The sequence below is a fragment of the Nymphaea colorata genome, chromosome 3 (assembly GCF_008831285.2).
Source record: "Nymphaea colorata isolate Beijing-Zhang1983 chromosome 3, ASM883128v2, whole genome shotgun sequence".
Taxonomy (NCBI): Eukaryota; Viridiplantae; Streptophyta; class Magnoliopsida; order Nymphaeales; family Nymphaeaceae; genus Nymphaea; species Nymphaea colorata.
In genome coordinates this window covers 2769531-2791708 of record NC_045140.1, presented here as the reverse complement: position 1 = coordinate 2791708, position 22178 = coordinate 2769531, and the positions used below count along the sequence as shown (strand labels likewise).

At 35.2% G+C, this 22178-nt stretch overlaps 1 protein-coding gene across 1 annotated transcript in view; it reads right to left on the bottom strand.

Moving 5' to 3' along the window:
* LOC116250664 (uncharacterized) overlaps positions 1-22178 on the bottom strand; it is a 35149-nt gene that overhangs the window by 3584 nt on the left and 9387 nt on the right. Inside the window, exons 6-15 of the mRNA XM_031624470.2 lie at positions 18104-18190; positions 15384-15445; positions 11332-11374; positions 11167-11247; positions 10389-10505; positions 6128-6233; positions 4499-4562; positions 2500-2542; positions 397-657; positions 157-318 (exon numbers count right to left, since the gene is read on the bottom strand). Coding sequence (XP_031480330.1) covers positions 157-318; positions 397-657; positions 2500-2542; positions 4499-4562; positions 6128-6233; positions 10389-10505; positions 11167-11247; positions 11332-11374; positions 15384-15445; positions 18104-18190 — 1026 coding nt within the window. The remainder of the gene's footprint in view (positions 1-156; positions 319-396; positions 658-2499; positions 2543-4498; positions 4563-6127; positions 6234-10388; positions 10506-11166; positions 11248-11331; positions 11375-15383; positions 15446-18103; positions 18191-22178) is intronic.

The following is a 22178-nucleotide window of genomic DNA, read 5'->3' as shown; positions in this document are numbered from 1 at the left end:
CAAGAAAACTTTTGGCCCTTAATGGTTCCTCAGGTGAGAGTGGTGCCTACACTAGAAAACCTACTAGATGATTAAAATATAATAATCTTGCACATCAAAAGTCCAATGCTGCAAACAAGTTGGATAAATCAGAAGCAATTCCACATAGGCACATACTGGTATTATGCATTTCCACTCATCAAGTTTTGCTAGATCCAGTGCATATAGATCATTCAAGGTAATCTCACGATCCCTGATCTCCATCATACCACCATAAAGATACAGCGTATCCTTTGCAACAGCTAGGCAAGCATTGATCCGCCCACATGGTTTTAGTGTCTGTAATACAGATGTGTTGTATTAATTTGATAAAATAATCAAATAAGGCAGCAAACTTTCTTCAGGAAAATGATTGACCTCTTGTGTGATTGTTGTGCTCACATCAGAAATTTCACTCTGCTTGTCATCACGTTCTCTGCTCACACTTGAACAGGAAACATGTTCAACCAAAGTACTATTAGAGAAACGATGAGAAATTTCCTGAATATGTTCCTCAGCTTTATGACCGTTCCCATATTTACTTGAATTGGAGTTAGAACATCCAGTATCATCATAGACATCTTTATCGCCATTAGAGTCACTTTTTGGTTGCAGTTCCATCCTCCCACCACTCATTATCTGAAAGGGTGACATAAATTTCATGTCAGATATCTGAAAAGGTGACACAAATTTCATGTCAGATAAAGTACCCTTAAACAGGAAATTTTACATATTTAGCAACTAGAAAGAACAAACAAAACCCGTATTCAGTAATAACAGAGAGTCAGATACTCTTCGGACCAATGTTGTACGTGACACCGTGTATATGTCAAACTTATAATACACCCCCTTATCATGCCTTACGGTACAATACAAGTGTAACTTGCATAGTTGCATTACACCTTGTAACCATAAAAAACAAAAAATTAAAAAAAGCAAACTTAAAGAAAAAATTGAAATTTAGAGATGATTTCATACAACAAAATTAGAGATTTCATGTAGTTTTTCTTACAAGAGCTTATGTTTATCCTCAAAAAAAAAAAAAAAAAAAAAAAACTATGACCATTAATTTGTTTAAAGACTCCAAATGAGTAAGTCAAACATAATGAAGACTTATGTATTTTGATACCTGTTTAAGCGTTTGGAGTAATTTAAGTGACTTATTTGGAACATTTCTAATGAAAGCATGTATGCTTAGGTATCACATATTTATTATTTTATCATGTTCATAAAATTCATATTCTCCACGGAGAGAATATTTTCCTAATTTGGCTATTACCTTTACATTTTTTATTTGTTAAATTCTTGTGAACTTTTAATATTAAAATTTTTATTTGCAAATTTTTTCATTACATTATGTATCTAACTGTGAACCCAACCGTCATGAATTTTTTTCTGCATTTTATAACATTAGTTTTCCCTGCTATTTAAAGATTAGAAGTCAAAGTAACCATGTCAATGGTAATACACTGCTTTGTCAACCTTATGTTCCTCATAAATACACATAGTTTGGCATCCAAAATCATGCTTAAGGCATATTCTCACTCTAGTTGTCATACTGTGAAATTCCTGAAGAGAGTGTTTATGAAGAAAAAAGGGACTGCCCATGCTATATTATCGAAAACACCCATAGGTTTGCCTAGGATGCTAGGCTTGGCCAATTGGCTCAGCTAGTTATCCCTAGGGAACCTGCCATGTGAAAACACTTATGACATTGCCTAGGCACTGACTCTCCTGCATTTTCATTTTGTTCAGCAACCTACAACTTTTTCGTTTCTTCTTCCTTTTCCATTTTCCTTCTACAACTTGAAGCAGATATTTCTTTCTTTTTATTTTTTTAACCTTCTTCTTCCATCTAGTTTCTTTCCCTCTTCTTCTTCTTCTTCTTCTTCTTCTTCTTCTTTTGTTTTTATGTAGATTTTCTGTTCCTCATCCTTTTTCATGTTGTATATAATATGACGCTAGAAGTGTGTGCACCATGAAGAATGACCCAATGAATTGCAATGAATATATTGATGATTTATGCTGCTTTCTTTAGTAGATAAGTAACTTGAAGCTTTAGTTTAGGTTTGTAGGTATTAGGAATTAGAAGAGAGATTTCGAGCTAACTTTTAGGAAATTTATATATTTTTTTATGTTCAATGAACAAACAATGATGACTGATGAGCATTGAGGTTAATTTTATTGTGCATTATGATTGTGCTATCTAGTAATAAATTGATAATCATGTGTTCTCTAATGAAAAGACTTTCATTTTTTCTTAAATTTGTCATTTAATATATAGCACTTTATTTTTTATATTTTATACAGCTTAATCAGCCAAGTCCCACCTAGCTTGTACCTAGACTTTTAAGAACATAGTTTCCATGGCCCCATAGGTTCTATAGTAAACCAGCACATATAAAACACACACTAAAGCAATCAAAGATTGTGCCCATGGAAGGGTCACCCATAACATCAAGGAATCTACAGAAGCACTACCTTATTCTTATTTGCCTTGCCCATCCGAAGCTCCAAAGGGTACCTGCAGAAACATATTTTTTGGAAATTTTGAGAAGAAATACCTTGAGATGGAACATGAAACCTGAGTACTCGAGGACCTTTTCCCACTGGTGACAATATTTCATAGAGAGTTGCAAAAAAATAGAATACAAAATTAACGAACTGGATGATACATTACATTCTTTAGCAGCACATTGAAGCTTGAAGGGAAAAAAAAGTACCAGCTATAGCATTCCGCTCATAAATGAAACCAAAACGATATTAGAAACCAAAGAAAACAGACAAACTGAACATTGTGTGTGTATATATATATATATATATATCCAGACGTCTCAAAAAGCATAAATATTTTTAAGTTAATAAGAAAATGCTTGTTTTTAGCATTGCTTCGCTACTATAAAACATTTTTGGGTTCAAATTGATTTGTATTACAAAACTCCAGACATTTTGTCATCAACATTTGGATGTTATAAGAGCCTTGATTCCTTTATTGCTGAAAAACACATCCAAGCATAAAAGCACATATTTCTTACTAAATAAATTGCAACAACACATCGACAAGGCTAGTGTATATATATATACATATATATATATATATATATATATATATATATGTAATTTGTCTCCAACATTTTCTATATAAATATTGTTCGTGGGTTTTTATCGGTTTTTCTTGGGTATTTTTCAGCAAAGTTGTTTTTACGAAAAATCTCGGTCCTTTTAAAAAAAAAAATCAAAATATTAGGTAAAAGTGCTATAAATGAGAAATTAATAAGAGGGCATCAAAGAACGTCTAATTAAAATCATAAAGTAATAAGCATTGTATTGCATCTAGGAGGTCACGTTAAACACCTAAAACAACAGGAAACAACAAAATGAAACAAAAGTTAAAAAAATAAAAACAGAAAATGAAATAAAAAAAATCAATGAGAAACTCGTGATAAAATTGCGATAAATTGATTTTCAATGTTTTTTCAAAATATCGTGATTTTTTACTTTTTTCTTTTTTTTTTTACACTCTTTTCATTAATACTATGATATTTTTGACACATCACAATATTGTAGCTATGATATATATATATATATATATATATATATATATATATATATATATATATATAGAGAGAGAGAGAGAGAGAGAGAGAACAGATAGTGATTATCCAATGATTCCAGCAAATTCTAACTGTCTTACACAAATTCAAATGTCTAGTGCCAACATCCACATCTATAAAATATATAAACAAAATTGCCGAAGTACATTGTAGAGATTGGATTTGTAAGGGTCAAAAATCATTATTTCTAAGCATTTCATGTCACAAAATCCAATCTATATATATATATAAAGGAAAATGGAACTTGAGTTCTCCAAATTTTGACAATCTGACGTCTATCATCGTCTTTTTTCTCCTAACAAATCACATTTAATAATAGAGGTAGAAGTCAGAGTTGTGGATGTCAGGATTCTGTTATATACATATATGTATATATATATATATATGATGACTTACATCATGTTGCTTGGAAATCAAAACATGAATCATCAAACCTTAACATCGGCACATTTTTGGCTGTTCATTTTTGCAAGATCTTAAGATAGCCATATTTCTTCTAGATTATTTAAAAGTTATTACTACTAAAGGAACATGTAAATTACATCTCCAAGGTTTGAATGGAACAAAGAAAAAAAAAAAACTCATCATTTATGAGATTAAAATTTTTAGTGGGTGTAGGTGCACATCAGCACCCTGCCATTACTAATATATATATACACACACACATACGAAAAAAAAAGATTTGACAGGGAGCATAAACAACAGATAATGTTGCTTTCTTATAAAAGACTTAATTTGGAAGCCAATAGCCAAAGCAGAGAAAAGTCAGTTAAATTTGCAAGCAAAGCTTCTCTAATAGATCTAACAAGAACACAACATTTAGCAAATTAATTTTCACGAATCAGATCATAGAGAATTGAACAAACCATCTATGGTTATCCATCTGGAACCCGTAGAGCTCATTCAGGAACACACTCATAAGGGAATCATCTGCAATAATAAAAGCAACCAATTTCTAGTTGATAGTGTGAACCCTAATGCATACAGAGACTGTTTTCTAGCTGAAGCAATTTGCACAAAGCTTTTCCTAAAAATAATAGTGCTAGGAGAATGCTTTATGCAAGTCAATGCTGTACTACTAACATTTTGAACAGGCCAATAATGTGGTCTATGGTGCTACTCAGCATATAGCAAGAACAGCAATGAAATACCATAAATCAATGCAGTTGGCAGAACTAGAAAATAGCACCAATCTTCAAAAACTGCAAAAGGTAAATTCATATACTGTGGCAGATATATAAATTTAAATTATTTAGAAAAAAAGGCCTGTCCAAAACCCCAAACAAGAAATGACCAACTATACAAGTGCAATTGTCTTATTAGTTAGTAGTACAAGGAATAAGGAGGGTATCAAAAATCAGATTGTGCAAGCTACTTTAGATTATCCCAATGGTAGTAATAAATCTGGATGAGCCCAATTAGCATCCCAGAACTAATATATGTACAAAATCTTGATACATGCCAATATATGATAAACATCCAGATACAGCAAAGTTATGAGACATACCGAGCCTATATTTAAGTAGTGTTTTTGAACGGTTTCAAGTCAGAAGAGCTAGTCAATAGGCCCACCGACAAACCGAAAAGGGGCTGTTCAGATTTGGGCTTGTCAAGCTTGAACAAGACTGAGCATGCTCATTTAAATAAAAGGTATCTTTTTGTAGTGACAACGGAAAGCTAAGCTCCTGCTTAAAACTGTACTTTTATGTTTATACAAGTCTACGCTAGCCCAGCATCCATATGTTTTGCTTCTTCCTGCTTATACCACAGAACAAGCTTCCTTTGTTGAACTTTATTCGGAAGCCTAAATGAGTTCTATTCTTCTATACAAGCTGATCAACAAGCTCTTGGGTTCCTTTATCAGATGATTCATGGTACTTGTAGGGAAATACTTCCACACATGGTAGGAAAGGTCCAGCAGACTACTTAATTGTGCTTGTGTATCTCTCTTATGTAAAAAATCATCAGGTATAGCTGTTTAGGGTTCTTTTAGTTTCAGGTTGTAGAAGTAGAAATATTAGAACAAGGCAACTTTTTGAGAAAAGATGGAGAAAACTGCATGAGGACATACATTTATCAAAACATCACTAAATATCACTTTTTTCACCCCATTTCCATACATCCTTTTCTGTAGAAAAACATGACTGTGCGCACACAGACATACAACTGCATGCATGCACATACACGCACAAAAAAATGTCAATCTCAATGTCTTCCAAAAGCTCATTTCTAGCAAGCAATGGGTGCACAAACACACCCATCCACTAGCCCACCCACCTATCTGCTGATCCAACCATACACATACGTGTACACATACACCTACACATGGAGAGGAGTTGCTCCAGGTATCAGTTAATGGCCTGTACCCATGTTAATATCCTTGTAACAATTAAAGGAGTAGCATACAAGCAAATACAATCTTAATTTTGGTAAAACATGTTCAGACAAAAGAAATGCTTAAAACAATCCACAGCTGAACAAAATCACATATTGACCTTCAACTTCCATGTCCACTACACCACCAAAAAGCAATGCTCGCTTCTTGTGCACACACATAGAAAAGCCAGCACGAGGACCAGGAGGCAGCCCACTCTTCTTAACCTGTTACCAAAACAAACATATAAATTTTATAAATACTAAAAGTTCTGTGCACCCAAATATTTGGACAACAATAATCATGAAAACCAGTACAAAAGAAAAAAAAAAGACCTTTCATGAATAGCATAGAAAAAAAAGAGTATGACAATAACTGTAGACATAATGACTGTAAATATAAGCAAGATACGCTGCCAAAAGAAACTGCCAGAAATAAAGAAAGAAAGAAAAGAAAAAAATAATAAGGCTGTTAACCTGCTGTTATATCTTCCACAGGGCTGGACCCAAGCAAATAACTCAATTACAAAGACATGGAAACAGATCAACTGATGGAACATTAAATTATAGCCATATGATGTATGAAATGCTGGATGGGAAAATAGAAACTAATTCTTCTTCAAAAGCTGTTTGACCTGGAATTTTTCTAAGAAAAGGAACTTTTCCTCCAAAAAATTAGTGACAACCGCTTGCACATGGACTAGATTGAAAACGTACTGCACCTATGTAGACATGGTCGGCCACAGGTGCAGAAACAGGTATGGCTTTAGACTCGGCATGGACACAATGCGGTTCCTGGTGCAGTCAATGCACCAGGTCCTTACTTGTCCAAATTTTGACTCAGTCAAAATTGACAATGTTCATTTTCATCCTTTTTTAGAGAAAATTTATTTAATGTGTTTAGATTGTCTTCAATTCTACCCCTTCAAATCTCCCTCCATGCAGCTCTTCTTCAGTTCATCAGGTTCGGCCGGGATGGAGCACTCTTTCTTTCTATGTGGAACATTGCGGGGAGAGAAGGCTGTGCACAGCAGCAACTACAAGCAAGAAGATTCATCAATGCTCTCTCTATCTCTACCTCTTGATCAGGGATTCAAAAACCTGAAAATTCTGCTGAACTGAAAACATTTCATTCATGGTTTCTTTGAAACATAAATGAAATTGATCTATCTACAGTATGCAAAATCAATATTTATTTTGACTATTTATCATTTTTCTAATTTCAATACATAAATGAAATTGACTTATCTAGTGCACTTTTTGATACAATGGTTATTTTATTTGTTTTGTCCATTTACAAATTAAGATTCGTACAAATTGAATGTATTATTTGCCCATTTAAAATCTTATTTTTCTTTCTGTTTCCCACTACACACGCTCTTCCTTTTATTCCATAAAAAAAAAATGCACAGGGCATCGGGAGGGAGGGGTATCGGGCCGGGCCGGGCCCAGCCCATTTAAATTAAAAAAATATTTTTTAATTATAAAATAACATTTTTTAATTATAAAATGTATTTATTAAGAATAAAAAATATTATTAAAACAAAAAAATTAAAATATATATATATATTTTTTAACTTGCCGGGCCTAAACGGGCCGGGCCTGGCTGTCGGGCCCGACGCCCAGCCTTAGGCATCGAGCCTCCCTGACAACCGGCAGGTCCATCACAGGAGGTAGACCATCATCTCCCTTCCGTAGTGCCAGCAACAACCAGGCGGAGCATTGCTGGCCGTGAGAAAAGGGTGAGTGTTTTGTAAAAAGAAAAAACTTGATAAAACATGTGCCATCCAATCTGAAGGAGATGGACGGCTCAAGTGCTGTGTAACAGTAAAGAAGTGATATTGTGTGGCTTATATATATATATGTGTGTGTGTGTGAATGAAGAAATCCACAGATCTTATATATATATATATATATATATATATAGAGAGAGAGAGAGAGAGAGAAAGAAAGTGTCTCATGACATCAATGCCCTGGCATAATGGGTGTGAATTTTTTTAAAAAAATCAGTCACTCTACGATCATGCATGGAAGTCACCTGCCAGCAAGGCCCTAGCATGCATCGCCAGTGCCACAAAGGGGATGTGATGGCCTCCCCATAGCGATGCTCAAGGTCCCTCCTTGGATGATCAACTTGGGTGCACACACACACACACACACACACACACACACACACACACACACACACACACATATATATATATATATATATATATATATATATATATATCAAAAAAATTACAAACAAAATAGCATATTCATAAATCATTAAATCATGATCCAAAATTTGTAGATACTAAGAATTTCAAGACAAAAAATCTGTCATTTGGGAGTTCCAAGGGGCGAAAAGGCGAGGAATGAGAGGGGCAAGGGGGGGAGAGGTGAGAAAGGCAAGAGGGGTGAAAGGGGCGAGAAGGCAAGGGACGAGAGGGGTGAGGGGGGTGAGGCAAGAGGGCAAAGGCATCGTGCGAGAGAGGGAAAAAAATGGTTTTTTAAAACGTGCAATGGACGATTTTGGACTCGGTCAACTTTGACCGAGTCTGAAAATGGTCGGATTCGACCTCGGGTACTTTGACTGTACCCGACACGGTCAACACCGCACCTAGGCCGTACCCGACACCGTACCCATACCGGTGTTGTACCGGTACGGTACTGGTACTGCTCCTTTGGAGCAGTACCCGTGTTACATAGCTGTTACACCAACGCATTCGTGTAAGTGTAACATATATATATATAAAAAGGTATTTCCCCTTATGCCAAGCATTTGGCGAAAGGGGTATGCTTCCTTTGGAGGGTTATGGGCCGCCAAAAACACCCCACCGAAAATCGCCAGCATAGCGAAGGGGAGGCGATGGGCTCCCTCTGTGCAATTGTCAGGGCATCTCTTCTGCTTCTTTTTTGTTTTTTATTTTTGAAAAGAAAATGGAGTGTCTGATTTTTGCGTATTCCTTATGCCAAACACCTGATGTAAGGGGACACACTATATATTATATAAGAGTTCATTTTTTACTATTAAAAAAACATTATTTAAGAATGAAAACGACTAACTTAATATATGTTTCTAGTCAAACCACTCTTTAAGATCATATCAATAAGGTTAGATTGCAAAAAAATTATTTTAATAATTTAAATTTATAAGACTGGTTTTTATCTCTTACCCAACTGGTCTGGTTTTTAGTTTTTACCGACTTTCCTATTTATATATATATATATATATATATACACACACACACACACACACACACACCAAAAAACTTTGATTTGAGGACATGACCATACATGCATATATATATATATATATATATATATATAGACACGCATATGCATGTACAGCCATGTCCCCACATCAAAGTTTTTTGAAAGTGCACCACACCCTTGCTACATGGTTGACACGTAGATTCATTTAGTTCACTTTAGATAGGTATTGCCAGAATCCCCATGTGTTTTCTCGATCTGATCTCAAATTGATTAAGGTAGAAAAAGTGGCTTGGAAGGAGAAGGCAGACAAACAGAACCAAAATGACCACTGTCACATTCAAAAATAGGGTCAAGAGGTCGTAATCCACACTTCATAGGAAACAGGAAAGAAAACAGAAAAAGCAAAAACAAAATCAAAATTATAAAATATGATAAAACCATCTATCATCTAATTTTCTATGTCATAATAACTTTGATAACAAAGATATGGAAGATGTATCTTATATTCTTATTAGTTTTCAACTTAATAGAGACGTACAATATAGTCTTGCAAAATCATACAAGACTTATCTGTACACACTGTAGATGCATCACCATCTTGAACTTTTATATGAAAAACCTTAAATTTATACCAAAACAAGATTTATGGAACCCGCAAGTCCAAATTCCATAATCTTAAGTGCAATTGTACACAAGAAGAAAATCACCTTCTACATTGTGTCCACATTCATGATCTTAAAAATTTAGAGAAAGCACAATCATTATCTGTTGCTTGAGACGGGGGGCTTTAGTGCAAAATCAACTCCAGGGTCCTGAGCCTTTTCAAGTTATTTACTGAATCTCACAGTCAAATTTAGCTCTCCTAAGGATAAAGACAAGAAGATCTTCACATAGTAAAGACAAGGGAGAGGACTAACACAATAAGAAACATGATAAACAGATTAAAAATTAAAACATATATTCTTGATGAAAATGTCAAAGGTTTCTAAAGTAAAAACAGAAGAAAATAAGAAACTCTAGCTACAACGAGTTCAAGTTCTGTGTTTTCTACTAATATTATTAAACCTTCTCTCCATCAAGCAACTCCATCTAAGAAGACAACTACTAAGGAAAAAAAATAGTACAAGCACAATGCTACCCTTGACAGTGCCAACTGCCAAGTATAGAAATGTCAATCAAGCTTACTTTGTTCCACTCCCAGCTCCTTGGATCAAGGGACCACATGTCTGCATGAACAACTCCCTTCTCAGAGGCACTCTTATCAGTTGATACAACTTTCGAGTAACCTCCATAAAGGAAAATCTACAGGTAGAAACCAAACTGAGTGTCATGTGACATATCATACTGAAAGCAGTAAGAAATTACCTTCAGTTACAGGCTTAACAGAAACCACTGAAGAATAAAAAAGTACCTCTGAGACCAACACCACATTATCAGAAAGAAAATATTTCTTGAAGCAACACTAACAAATAGAATGTAAGAACAGAAATAGGTTGTCCACTTCTTTAAGAGCCAAAGCAATCAACATATGGAAGAAAAAATTGATTCAAGTACAAACTAACGGGCCAGTTAGAGAACAAGACATGGAACGGAAACATCAGGTCTACCTCAAACCGGATGGTCATTAAAAACAAGGACTAGGAAATCCTTTTTTTTTAAAAAAAAAAAAGAACCCTTTTTGAGTGCTGAGCCACAGAGGCATGTGGATCTAAAATCCTCTTTTTTTCTTCTGAGAATATAGCAAAAGTACCAGCGAAGTGACAATGCACTGAGCAATTATATTACTTGGCTCCTACATGAGGCAAATAATAATGTATGCAGTTTATAGAAGGACAAAGACAAATAATTAGCACAGGAGATAGAAATTGAAGGGATCATGGCCACCGAAGAAGGAGCTTGCCCACATGTTTATGAAGATTGAAGATAAAAGACAACACAACACATTATTATAAATTTGACCAACCTCATCCTGGAAAACAAAAAATTGGAAGCCACTCCGAGAACTTGGCCACAAGCTTCCAGGCTTTGGTTTTATCTCTTGCCACTACAACATACATGATGAACAAACTCAACATATTTCTACAATGATAAAAATCAGACATAAACAATAAGAGAGAAAAAAAATCACCTTAAACTGATCGAGATCAAAAACATGCAAATCATTGTAATACCTGCCAAAAAAAGGTTCAGTAGTTATTAACTCAAGAAGCACATTCATAACCAAATAAAATAAATAAATTCAAGTTAGATAAAGAACAGCACACAATCACCAGCTAGTAAGTCAATTTGGTTTCAGTATGAAAGGGAAAAGGCTTCTGAAGGACAAGAAGTTACCTTCTTGTAAAGTATCTCCATGAACTTCAGTAATGAAAATATCACATAGAAAGAAGTCCTACACAAGTACTTGTGCTTTCAAGTCACAGATCAGAACAAGTATGGTCACTAAAGAAATTCTCAACCTTTTATTGGACATTGAATATATCATGAGTAAGACTTGGACTATACGAATCAAGATTTTACTATAGGCTACTGCGAGATTTATTGATCTCTCTGTCTCCCTCTTCGATTTAAATTATTTGGGGGGAAATTACTTGCATATGTACCTCCAAGTTTAGAAGACTATCAACATCAATTTTTAAATATGAGAAGGATGAAACTAAGAACAATTGATTCTGAAAACTTTGGATGAGAACAAACCAGTATATCAATTGTTTCTGACGGGTGGATAGACATTCAAAGGCATCAACTGTTTTCTTTTTTCAGGTTATGGTGGGTGGGCAGACGTTCAAAGGCATCCTTAACTATTCTTTTTGTGTGTTACTAAGTCCGATTTTCCAAGGACAAGTGATACATCTAAAGAACATGAAGACGTTGAATATTTGAGGCAGTCATCGATAGAAGTGATCAAAGAATTGGCCTTCACAGGGTAGCACAGATCATTGCAGAATGCTTCTATATGCAGTTGTGCAGCATTGAGTTTGAAAAATGAACTCCCTAAATATTTTTTTGGACTTCATCCACAGCACGCACTTTAGTTAATCTAACACTCAAGAACATGTGTAATCTAATAGCTCGTAATTTGTTATCTGTTTTTTGTTGACAATTTCTATATGATATATAGAATGCACCAACATAGACATTGAGTGTGGGGTGCAATTGTGGGTGCGTTGAGTGCAAGGTGTCATTTTGGGTGCACCTAGGCAGTTGTGTCATATAGGTCTCAATTGTATACCACATAGACATGTAAAAGTTGCTAAGATATATGTAGTTTCCTATGCCACACAAACTCGCCATAACCATGTCAAGTGTGATCTATGCATCCAAGTCTTGAACTGTCCAAATCCATAATCAACTTTGACCATGTCCATTTTTTATCCCTTTTAAGGTTATAGTAAATAAATTTATTTTAATAATAAAACGTAAAGATGATTGAGTTTGACTTTGACCAACTTCCCCTTTTTTTCTTCCTCAAGATTTTTTCTTTTCCTTCCTGAGAAAAGAAATGAAATGTCATATGTGGCTCTCTCTCTCTCAATAGTCAATATATCTCCCTCTTACTCAAATAGCCAGCAACCATCTTATCATTCGCAAAGACTCTCTCTCTCCCCCACTGAAATGCAGTCCCAGATGCAACCAGGTCTGTATTTTATTTCTTGCAATTGAAACACAAAGACCTACGTTCTTTTTCCCTTTTTTCCATTAAGTGCTCCCTCCCTCCCTCTCTGCAGAATGTAGAACTGGCTGCAACCAGGTCAGTTTTCCATTTTTTCTTTATGTTCTTTTACCTAACTCTTTGTGTGCTTGCACTATCGGTGGATACATGTATATGACCATGAAATTACTTAACTGCTATGATGCACAGACATACCTAAAAAGACAATTGCACCTCGGGTCAACATAGTGCACACAAGTGCACTTATTGGACAAGGATTGGACAAAATCAAAGTCATGTAAGGTGCAGACGTTGTCTGCCCTTTTGTCTAACTCTAAGCTAAGTCAACTTTAACTGAGCCCAATCCTGTCCTTTTTTATAGAACTTTAAAGCCTTTTTCCATCTGGACAATAGATATTTTTTTCCTAAAAGTTTTCAGTTGTAATTATCTTTATGGTACCTTGAGAGCTAGAGACCTTCATGCATTTAGTCACATTATTAATTACTTTTTTTATTTACTTTGAAAATGGTTTGCAAGTCCCACTCCATATAGGTCATGAAAGAGAGAGAGAGAGAGAGATCTTTTAATAGTAAATGTCTTTATGGTACATCCGAAGAGAAAAACTTTCATGAATTTAAGTCATATACCTAGAGCCAAGTTTTCTAAAATTTCTGTGCTCCAGTGTCTGCACCCCACCTAGGTAATTTTTTCCATGATACATTGCATGTATCTAATATTTCTTGATGTGATCAAGGTATACGTTCCTATTTATTCATTAGTTGACTGAAAGATATATATTTTATGCCCACTGTACAGACTGATATGGAAAAGGTACAGGTAGTAAAAGCATTACAGTCAAAATCCCAGCTAGTCAATCAAGTAGAACAACTAGTTGGCCATAGGTTATCAAGTCACTAATCATTATGCACAACTGGCAGTCCTAAAGTCAGTGACTAGGCACATCCTTGTGATAGAGTAGTTGGTGAAAAACAAAGAAACTAATAATATGGATTCAAAAATTTCAACTTCCTTCTTTCTCCCCCTCGCAATTAAGATGCATATTTCCTTTTCGTCCTTTCTTTTCTTTTTTATCCTTTTATTCCAGTCTATTTGTTCTCTCTCTTTCCTCTCCTGCCACCATGCTGCAGCCCGCAGTGCACTTCTTTTTCCATTTTTTCCAGACTATGCTGCCTTCTCTTTTTCCCCTCTTTTTCTAATTTTATTGATTTTCTTGCTAGAGACTGTTTGGACCCACTCAAGCTAACTAATCTCGTCTGGTCCAGACAAGTTGTTTTAGGACATTTACCAACTTATGCCTGACAAACAGTTTTGACTACATAGAATAGAAGCCTCAAGTATCACTTGTTTCTTTTCTTATTTGTATTATATTATGTTTATTAATTTATTTCATAGTCACAAAAAATGTCTTTTTCAAAAAGGTCTCAATAAAAACGTTAAAAGCAATGAAATTATGAAAACGAAAAAAACATATTTTGTCTTTTAAAAAAAAAAAACTCCAAAATCAATTTTTCGCATTTTTATCACATTTGTTTTCGTTATTTTTACATTATTTCTGTTTTGAAATTTAAAACTTAAGCTAAATTGTTTATTTTCATTTCTATCATTAATCTTTATCATTTTATTAAGTTATTTTTTACGTTTTCTAATTAGTTTTTCACTTACTTTATTTTTTCCTAATTTTTAGGATTTATTTATTTTCTAAAAAAAATTGGCAATTTTTTCCCAAGATTTTTAGCTTTGCTGAAAAATACCCAACAATTAAAACCCATTAACAATATTTGTGACTATAACTTTATTTACATAATTACTCACTCTTACCTTTCTATGTCAGGTTAATTTTAACCATGTCATTCTATGTTCTCAGTGGCTGGTTGAAGATAAAGTGATCAATCCAACAAACTGTGTCACCTCCTTCAAGCTATCCATTACGCAACACCTTCGGCATATGTAAAACAGTTCACTGTGTCATGATTGTCTGTAATGAGATGTATGCATTTTATTTTTCTTTTTCTCCAACAATTAACTGAAAGTTTTACTTTTAGCTAATTCCAGTTCATCTTGTTTCTGCTTCTATCATTTGTTTAAATTGGCTAATGGTTCATGATGAGGGGTAGTGCAAAGTGCAAACAAAATTAGGCTTCCTTTCTTATCGATGACCTAAAAAGGCAATTGATCTTCAGACTTCAATTTCCAGAACGCATGTGAAGACTTTAATAAAGGAAGAAAAGGAAAAGAAAGGAAAGATTCAGTAGATACATAAATACAATCTGATTACGTCCAGACAGGTGGAAGTAGATAATGTCATAAACTGGAGATGAATGCAATCAGAACCATACAAGGGAATCTTAAACATGAACGTACAAGTCAATGTAAAAGAACAAAAGTCAAAGCATGTCTGTTTCTTATTTATAACATAGACTTTGGATTATCTTTGTAACGAAAAGCTACTAGATACAGAAATATTTGAATAAATAACATTTGAAGTTTCAAGTTTCCAAAGCATTACCTAACTTCACGAAGAGTGTCATAGAAGCCACCAAAGATGATCAGCTTGTGCTTGTATAGTACCTACAAGACAAAGAAACAAGATATAATATTACAGAGAAGCATGTAAAAGTCAGATTTCCATCCAGCAAGCTTTTTGACAACAGCAACAAATATTTAAAAGCACATCCTTCAATAATAGGAGGAAATCAGACTGTTGGGATAACATTAAGTGCTCCATATAAATATGTTTGACATCTTAATCTTTTTTATAATTACAACTAAAGTTGCATGCTTCCTTTAAGCTATGGAATAAAGAAAATGTAACCTCAAAGACATTTATAATTACATACATCTTAAACAGATTACCATGTACCACAGCTTCCTTATTGTCATTATTATTAAACATATCCCAAGAACGTGCAGGGTCTGTGGTATCATGCATCATATAAGATCCCCATGCAGCAAATGCTCATCTATTTAGCATCCTTTGTGACAAGCAAAGTACGAACAACCATCCTATACAAGAACAGAAGAGTTCTACATGAAGGGCGCAAGAGGTGATGCCTTTTTGCTTGAATGCTATTTAGATTGCCCACGGACTGGTGGCTGACCACATCATGATCTATGTCACATGGGTACGGGTGCCGGTACTGGTACGGGTACGGACCATTTTCAAAAAACTTGGGTATGGCTGTACACACACACATATATATGTCAAAAAATGCAGAAAAATAACATATTTGCACATATCTATATCAAAAATTACACAATCACAATAACATATTGTCATATTCATAAATACAGTCATTACAATTTACAACTTATATGAAAACTTGAAAAGCACCTAGCAAAAGAGCTGCAAAACCAATAGAAACAAGGATCATTTCAAAAGGCGTACCCAACCCCGTACCCGTACCGGTACCCATGTCGTACCGGTACCATACGGGTACTCCTCCTTTGGAGGAGTACCCGTGTGACATAGATCATGATCTGTTTATAGTCCTTAAGGAACAAAAAGCCTAGTATGGGTTAGCTCTGGCACGCTTCCAAAGGTTCACAAAGAATGCATGCAGCCTGAATGCCACATCCCCATCTTCTGGCAAATGGCTTTCTTCCTTCAGATACATAAGATGCCCTTATGCACACCACTTGGTGGCATGCATCTGTCCACTCCTTTATGACTGAGGACATTGATTCTAAACCTCCTAATGTGTCATCATTAATTTGATACCTTATATTAGACAGTGTATAAATGGAGGACACTGGACATGGATTAGGCAGGACTAATTTGAAGTTAGATAAGTGGCTTTAGGAGGTCAATGGAATAACAAAAGAAACTTGCTAGTAATGTAGTAAATATCAAAGTTTTTCCTGAAGATGCATTTTTCAATTAAAAAACAAAGTATACTTGTTATATAATCATATAACATTGATAGCAAACCAACCAAAAAACCAATTTGACTATTCTATACATGATCCCAATGACTTGGCATGTAATAGACCAACCTACATTGGAAACGATGAAGATTGAACAATAATATGATAAAATATATATACACATTTCATAAACATAAAATACTTATGTGCAATATGCGGTAATCCGATAATGTATCTTAACAACTCTAAAGACAGTACTTAATATTTAACACCAAACCAATAAGGTATACATAAAAATAATATATATAGGGTCTTGACTGAAAAAGGAATTTTTTAAAAAAAAAAAAAGAAAGGAAAAAAGAGGAAGAGGAAGAAGAAAAAGGGAGGTACAATGCAACGATACTGGGGTCCTAGCAGGGCAAGAAGAAAAGAAGAGAAAAGAACTTAAAAGCTCAAAAGAAGAACAAAAGGGAGGGTAACTGGAAAAGAGGAGGACAACAAGATGATGGGAAAAGGACAGAGAAAAGAAAAGGGGGTTTGAACCCCCTCTTTTTGCTGTTCCCCAGAAAGAAGAACTTGTATCGTCACGCATAGGCGTAACTGTGCCTAGGCATGCTTAAGTGCACCAGAGTCAAGGCATGCTATTTATGCAGGCCACAAAGGGCTAAGCCTAGGCAACAAGTTCCCGCCTAGGAAGCCAGGGACCCCAGATGTAAGTTTAAGTGAGCTCTTGAGTATATAGTTAGGCATGCGGAAAAAATACAGAGGATTTGAAAGCCATAACAGGGAACCGGTTCACAAAAGACGAGGGATAAGGATATATATAAATAGCAATTCACGGGTTGCCATTGGCACCCTCAGAGAATCAACTTGATCATATGAAAAAATAACAAAAATAAGTGTTACTATCTTTCCATAATACCCTTTGATATCATGTTAATAACTAAAACTCTGCTAATTCATGCACCATGGTAACGGACACTAAGGCATTAACATAAAGAACGGACCGTTGCACAATATGCAATGACAAACAGGCACTATAGAATGCTGAAAAATCCCTCAAGAAAGTCTTAGCACTGAACTAAAATAATATGACATAACCATGTTCATGCACTTATAACCAATGGTTTATGAAGCAAGTGCCAATGTATTCTTGCAGCACCTTAACATTTAGATCAATGCAAATAACAAATTGGAACAGCTTGGCAAATGCTTTTTTGTTAAAGGTCTAAAATAGAGTCGCCCAACACCAGCTACAGAATCTATAAGCCATTAACTCAATTACAATTATCAAGACATATACGACAGATTTTCATTTTAAATAACAATAGGATTTCCCCTAGCAGAGTATGAAGGCAGTACCATACGATGACCAGAACGAGCACTTGGACAACCTTTCAAAAGAAGCTGCTCCCATTGGTTTGTTTTCAAATCTAGCATCCAGAAATCCTGCAGCAAAAAAGTGATAAGAGCCTTACCATTAGAAAGTCTCATCTTAAGTGGGAGGTCCATCCTTATTTCATTCTCCATTTAGGAATGTGTTATTTATGTCCATCACATATATGTGTCAAAATTTCGTTGAGTCACTGAAATATGCACTGTAAGAAACAAGAAAGAACAAGGATGCACTGAATCAAGACGAGTCCTAATATGGTTGTGAAATATTTCTTTGTATACTATATCAAGATTGTCCCAATATGGGTCGCAAACTAACTTTTTTTTATTTTATATCAAAGTTTTAGTACATCCTAACAATGCCTGCAACATAAATAAAAATCACGATAATGCATAATGCACCATAGGCAAAGGAATACATCTCCATTGGATCTGAGTCCAAACTAGATACATGTTATAGCATCCCTTGCTCCTGAATCCTGAGTTGAGCATGGTTTCAAAGAATCTGAACCATGGAGGACTTGTCTCTCAGGAACCAAAATTTATGTTTGACCAATCATTTTTTAATAGATCAGCCACTTGATCTTTAATCTGAATATAATGAAGCTCGATTTTTATCTTGAACCTTTTATCTAATGAAGTGTTGATCAAGCTCAATATCTTTTCTCTAATTATGGTGAATAGGGTTGAAGGAGATTTGTCCAGAATTTTTGTTATCACAAGGCAAGGACGATCTTGAAATAGGCTCTCTCAATTCCAAATCTCTAATCCATGTGACCTCTGCTATTTTAGCACCTACATATCCTTATTTTATTTTTCCTCCATGCTAGATCTAGCAACAGCTTTTTGTTTTGTTAATCCAAGTTACTAAATTTGATTCAACAAAAATACAATAGCATGAAATGATCATCTCTCATCAAGATTGTCTGCCCAATATGCATTTGTATAAGAAAATTATGTCATGCATGCCTCTACCTTACAAGAGTTTGTTCCCAGTAGTGTCTTTGAAATGTATGAACATTTTTTTCACTAAATCCATATGTCCTGTCTATAGTTCACGCATGAATTTTGATACTTCTATTGATAGTAGCCTAGTAGGCAATATTAGATCCAGTACAAGTGAGATAGCGAAGCATTCTCACTAGACCCCGCTATGCCGTAGAAGCATAGTAGAGGTCTTCATTTTGAAAGATTAGCTTTTGATTTATTTTACTAGGTTTGGCCAACGGTTTGCAATACTTCATTTCTGTTCTGCTCAGTAAGTTTGAAGTATTCTTGTCTTGAGTCAAGGTTAACTCTTCATCTTCGTCATTCACCTCCACACCAAAATAAGATAGGCTACCGAGATCTTTCATTTTGAACCCTCGACTGAATAAGTCTTTTTCTTCTTGAATATGGTTGTTGTGTTTTATGTCATAACTAAGCGTTTTATGTCATAACTAAGCAAAGACATATATACACAATAGTGTCAGTTAGAGATTATCAGTGATTGATCCAAAGAAAAATTTTGTCAAACCAAGAGCAAGAAACCTGTTAGAAGTCATAGATAGCACTCTTCAATTTGCATATATATGCCTCAGGGTCTTCTACTCTATATCTTTGGGAATGCTCTATATATACCACCTCTTTCAAGTCACCATGCAGAAAAACATTCTTTACATCTAACTCAGCATCCACCAACGATCAATGGCCAACAGAAGTATAATCTAAAAGGGTATCATTTTAACAACAAGACTAAGATTTTTCATCATAATCTTGTCTATAGTAGTCCTTTAAGAAGCCCTTTTGCTACAAGGCTAGTCTTATATAACTTTCAACGTTGACATCCACTTTTTGTTTAACTTTACACACACATTTGGAGCCTACCACATTCTTGTCTGAAGGTTAGGCAAAACTTTCCGCATTTAACACTCATGAAGGGTTTCTATTTCCTCATTCATAGCTTGAATCCATTCATTCAACACAGTTACTTGATGAAACATAATAGGTTCATTGTGCTTTCAAATTTGAGATAAAAAATAGTTGAAAATCTCTGGTAAAAAATTCATAACTAATTGATCGTTATTAGAATGTCAAACTCTCTGATATTCATATTTATTACTGCTTTGTGGGAGGAACATGGAGCTGATAATGGTGGAGAACGAATCTTGTTCTACTATACTGTGGGAGATAAAATTTTTGCTTCTTGTGTAGATTATAGACACTAGACCTGGGCATCGGGCCCGGGCCCAAAAAAACCAGCCTGGGCTGGCCCAGGTCGGCCCAATGGGGGTCTGATTTGGCACGATAAATTTTAATTATAATTTTTATTTTATGAATAATATATATTTTATTATTAAAAATATATTTTATATTCAAAAAAATTATTTTATGTTTAGAAAAAATTGTTGTAACAGGGCCAGGCACGGTCTCAGGTTTCGGGCATCGGGCTGGCCTGGAACCAGCTCTTATCGGGCCGGCCCGGCCCGATGCCCAGGTCTAATCTAATAGACACTCCTTGTGAATTTGTATATGTGAATGTGGTAAACCAGTTGCCTCTTGATTTTCAACAGCAACACCTTCTAAAAGTGGCTTATTTCAATTATAAGCAGAGCCCGAAAGACAATTATTGTCAATGTTGGAGAAGAGTTCGGAAATTAGCCATGGATAGTGGAGCTCCACGTTAGGATTCAATTGGGTAGAACCTGCAGCCATCTGTCTATTGATAGAAATGTAGCACCAATATCTGTAACCCGAAAACAGCACTCACGCAGGAGAGAGAGAGAGAGAGAGAGAGAGAGAGAGAGAGAGAGAGAATGAAAACAAGAAGAAACTGAGGAGAAGAAGCCGTAGCCAAAATGGTTTGCACGGCCTCTATTTATAATCTCATTTTCAGAATTCTAAGAGTCTCCAATCGTGGAATCCTAGGAGATTTCACAAGCTCCAAGGACATTAATTACATCATAGAAACCTAAGAGACTTCACATATTACAAGGATATTAACTACAACATAGAATCCTAGGAGACTTCCCATATAACAAGGATATTAACTATAACATAGAATCCTAGGAGACTTTTCACATGTTACAAGGACATTAAATATTTTAACACATTCTACAAGGAGGTGGAATCCTAAGAGACTCCTCTTCAACGTGCTGGTGAAGGATTTATATTTTAACACCCTCCCTCAAGTTGTGCATGGTTTTGCACCATGTACAACTTGCCTTTTAGAAACCAGAATCGTTCCTTTGTTAATTCTTTTGTAAATAAGTCTGCAACTTGTTCATCTGTACGAACATAAATAGGCTGAATTTCCTTGTCTTCCACCTTTTGTCTAACAAAGTGTTGATCAATCTCAATGTGCTTTGTTCGACCATGTTGTACGGGATTAAAGGCAATGTTAATAGCGCTTTGATTATCGCACATTAACATTGATGTTTTAATCTTTTCTCCAATGTCTTCTAGCAAATGTCTAACCCATGTAACTTCAGCAGTACCTGCAGCCATGCATCTGTATTCAGCTTCAGTGCTGGATCTTGCTACTGCCTTTTGCTTTCGACAACTCCAAGACACAAGATTACGTCCAATGAAAATACAAAAACCAGAAATGGACTTTCTTTGATCGGGATCTCCAGCCCAATCTGCATCTGTGAATGTCATAAGTTGATGTCCAGTAGTTACATTTTCACTCTTACCATAAACTAAGCCATCTCCTGCTGTCCCTTTAAGATATCTTAATATTCTTTTGACAGCATCCATGTGAGTATCTCTAGGTGCATGCATAAATTGGGATACTTGATTCACAGCATATATAATATCTGGTCTAGTAAATGTAAGATATTGAAGTGCCCCAACAATACTTCGATATTGCGTAGGATCTTCATATAACTCCCCATCTTGAGCACTTAGTCTTTGATTTAGAACACTAGGAGTTCCAACAGGCTTACAATCAGACATACCTGACTTTTTCAACAAATCCAACGTGTATTTTTGTTGTGTCAATGTGAGGCGATTATTGTGCCTATCAATCTCCACTCCAAGAAAGAATCGTAAATCACCAAGC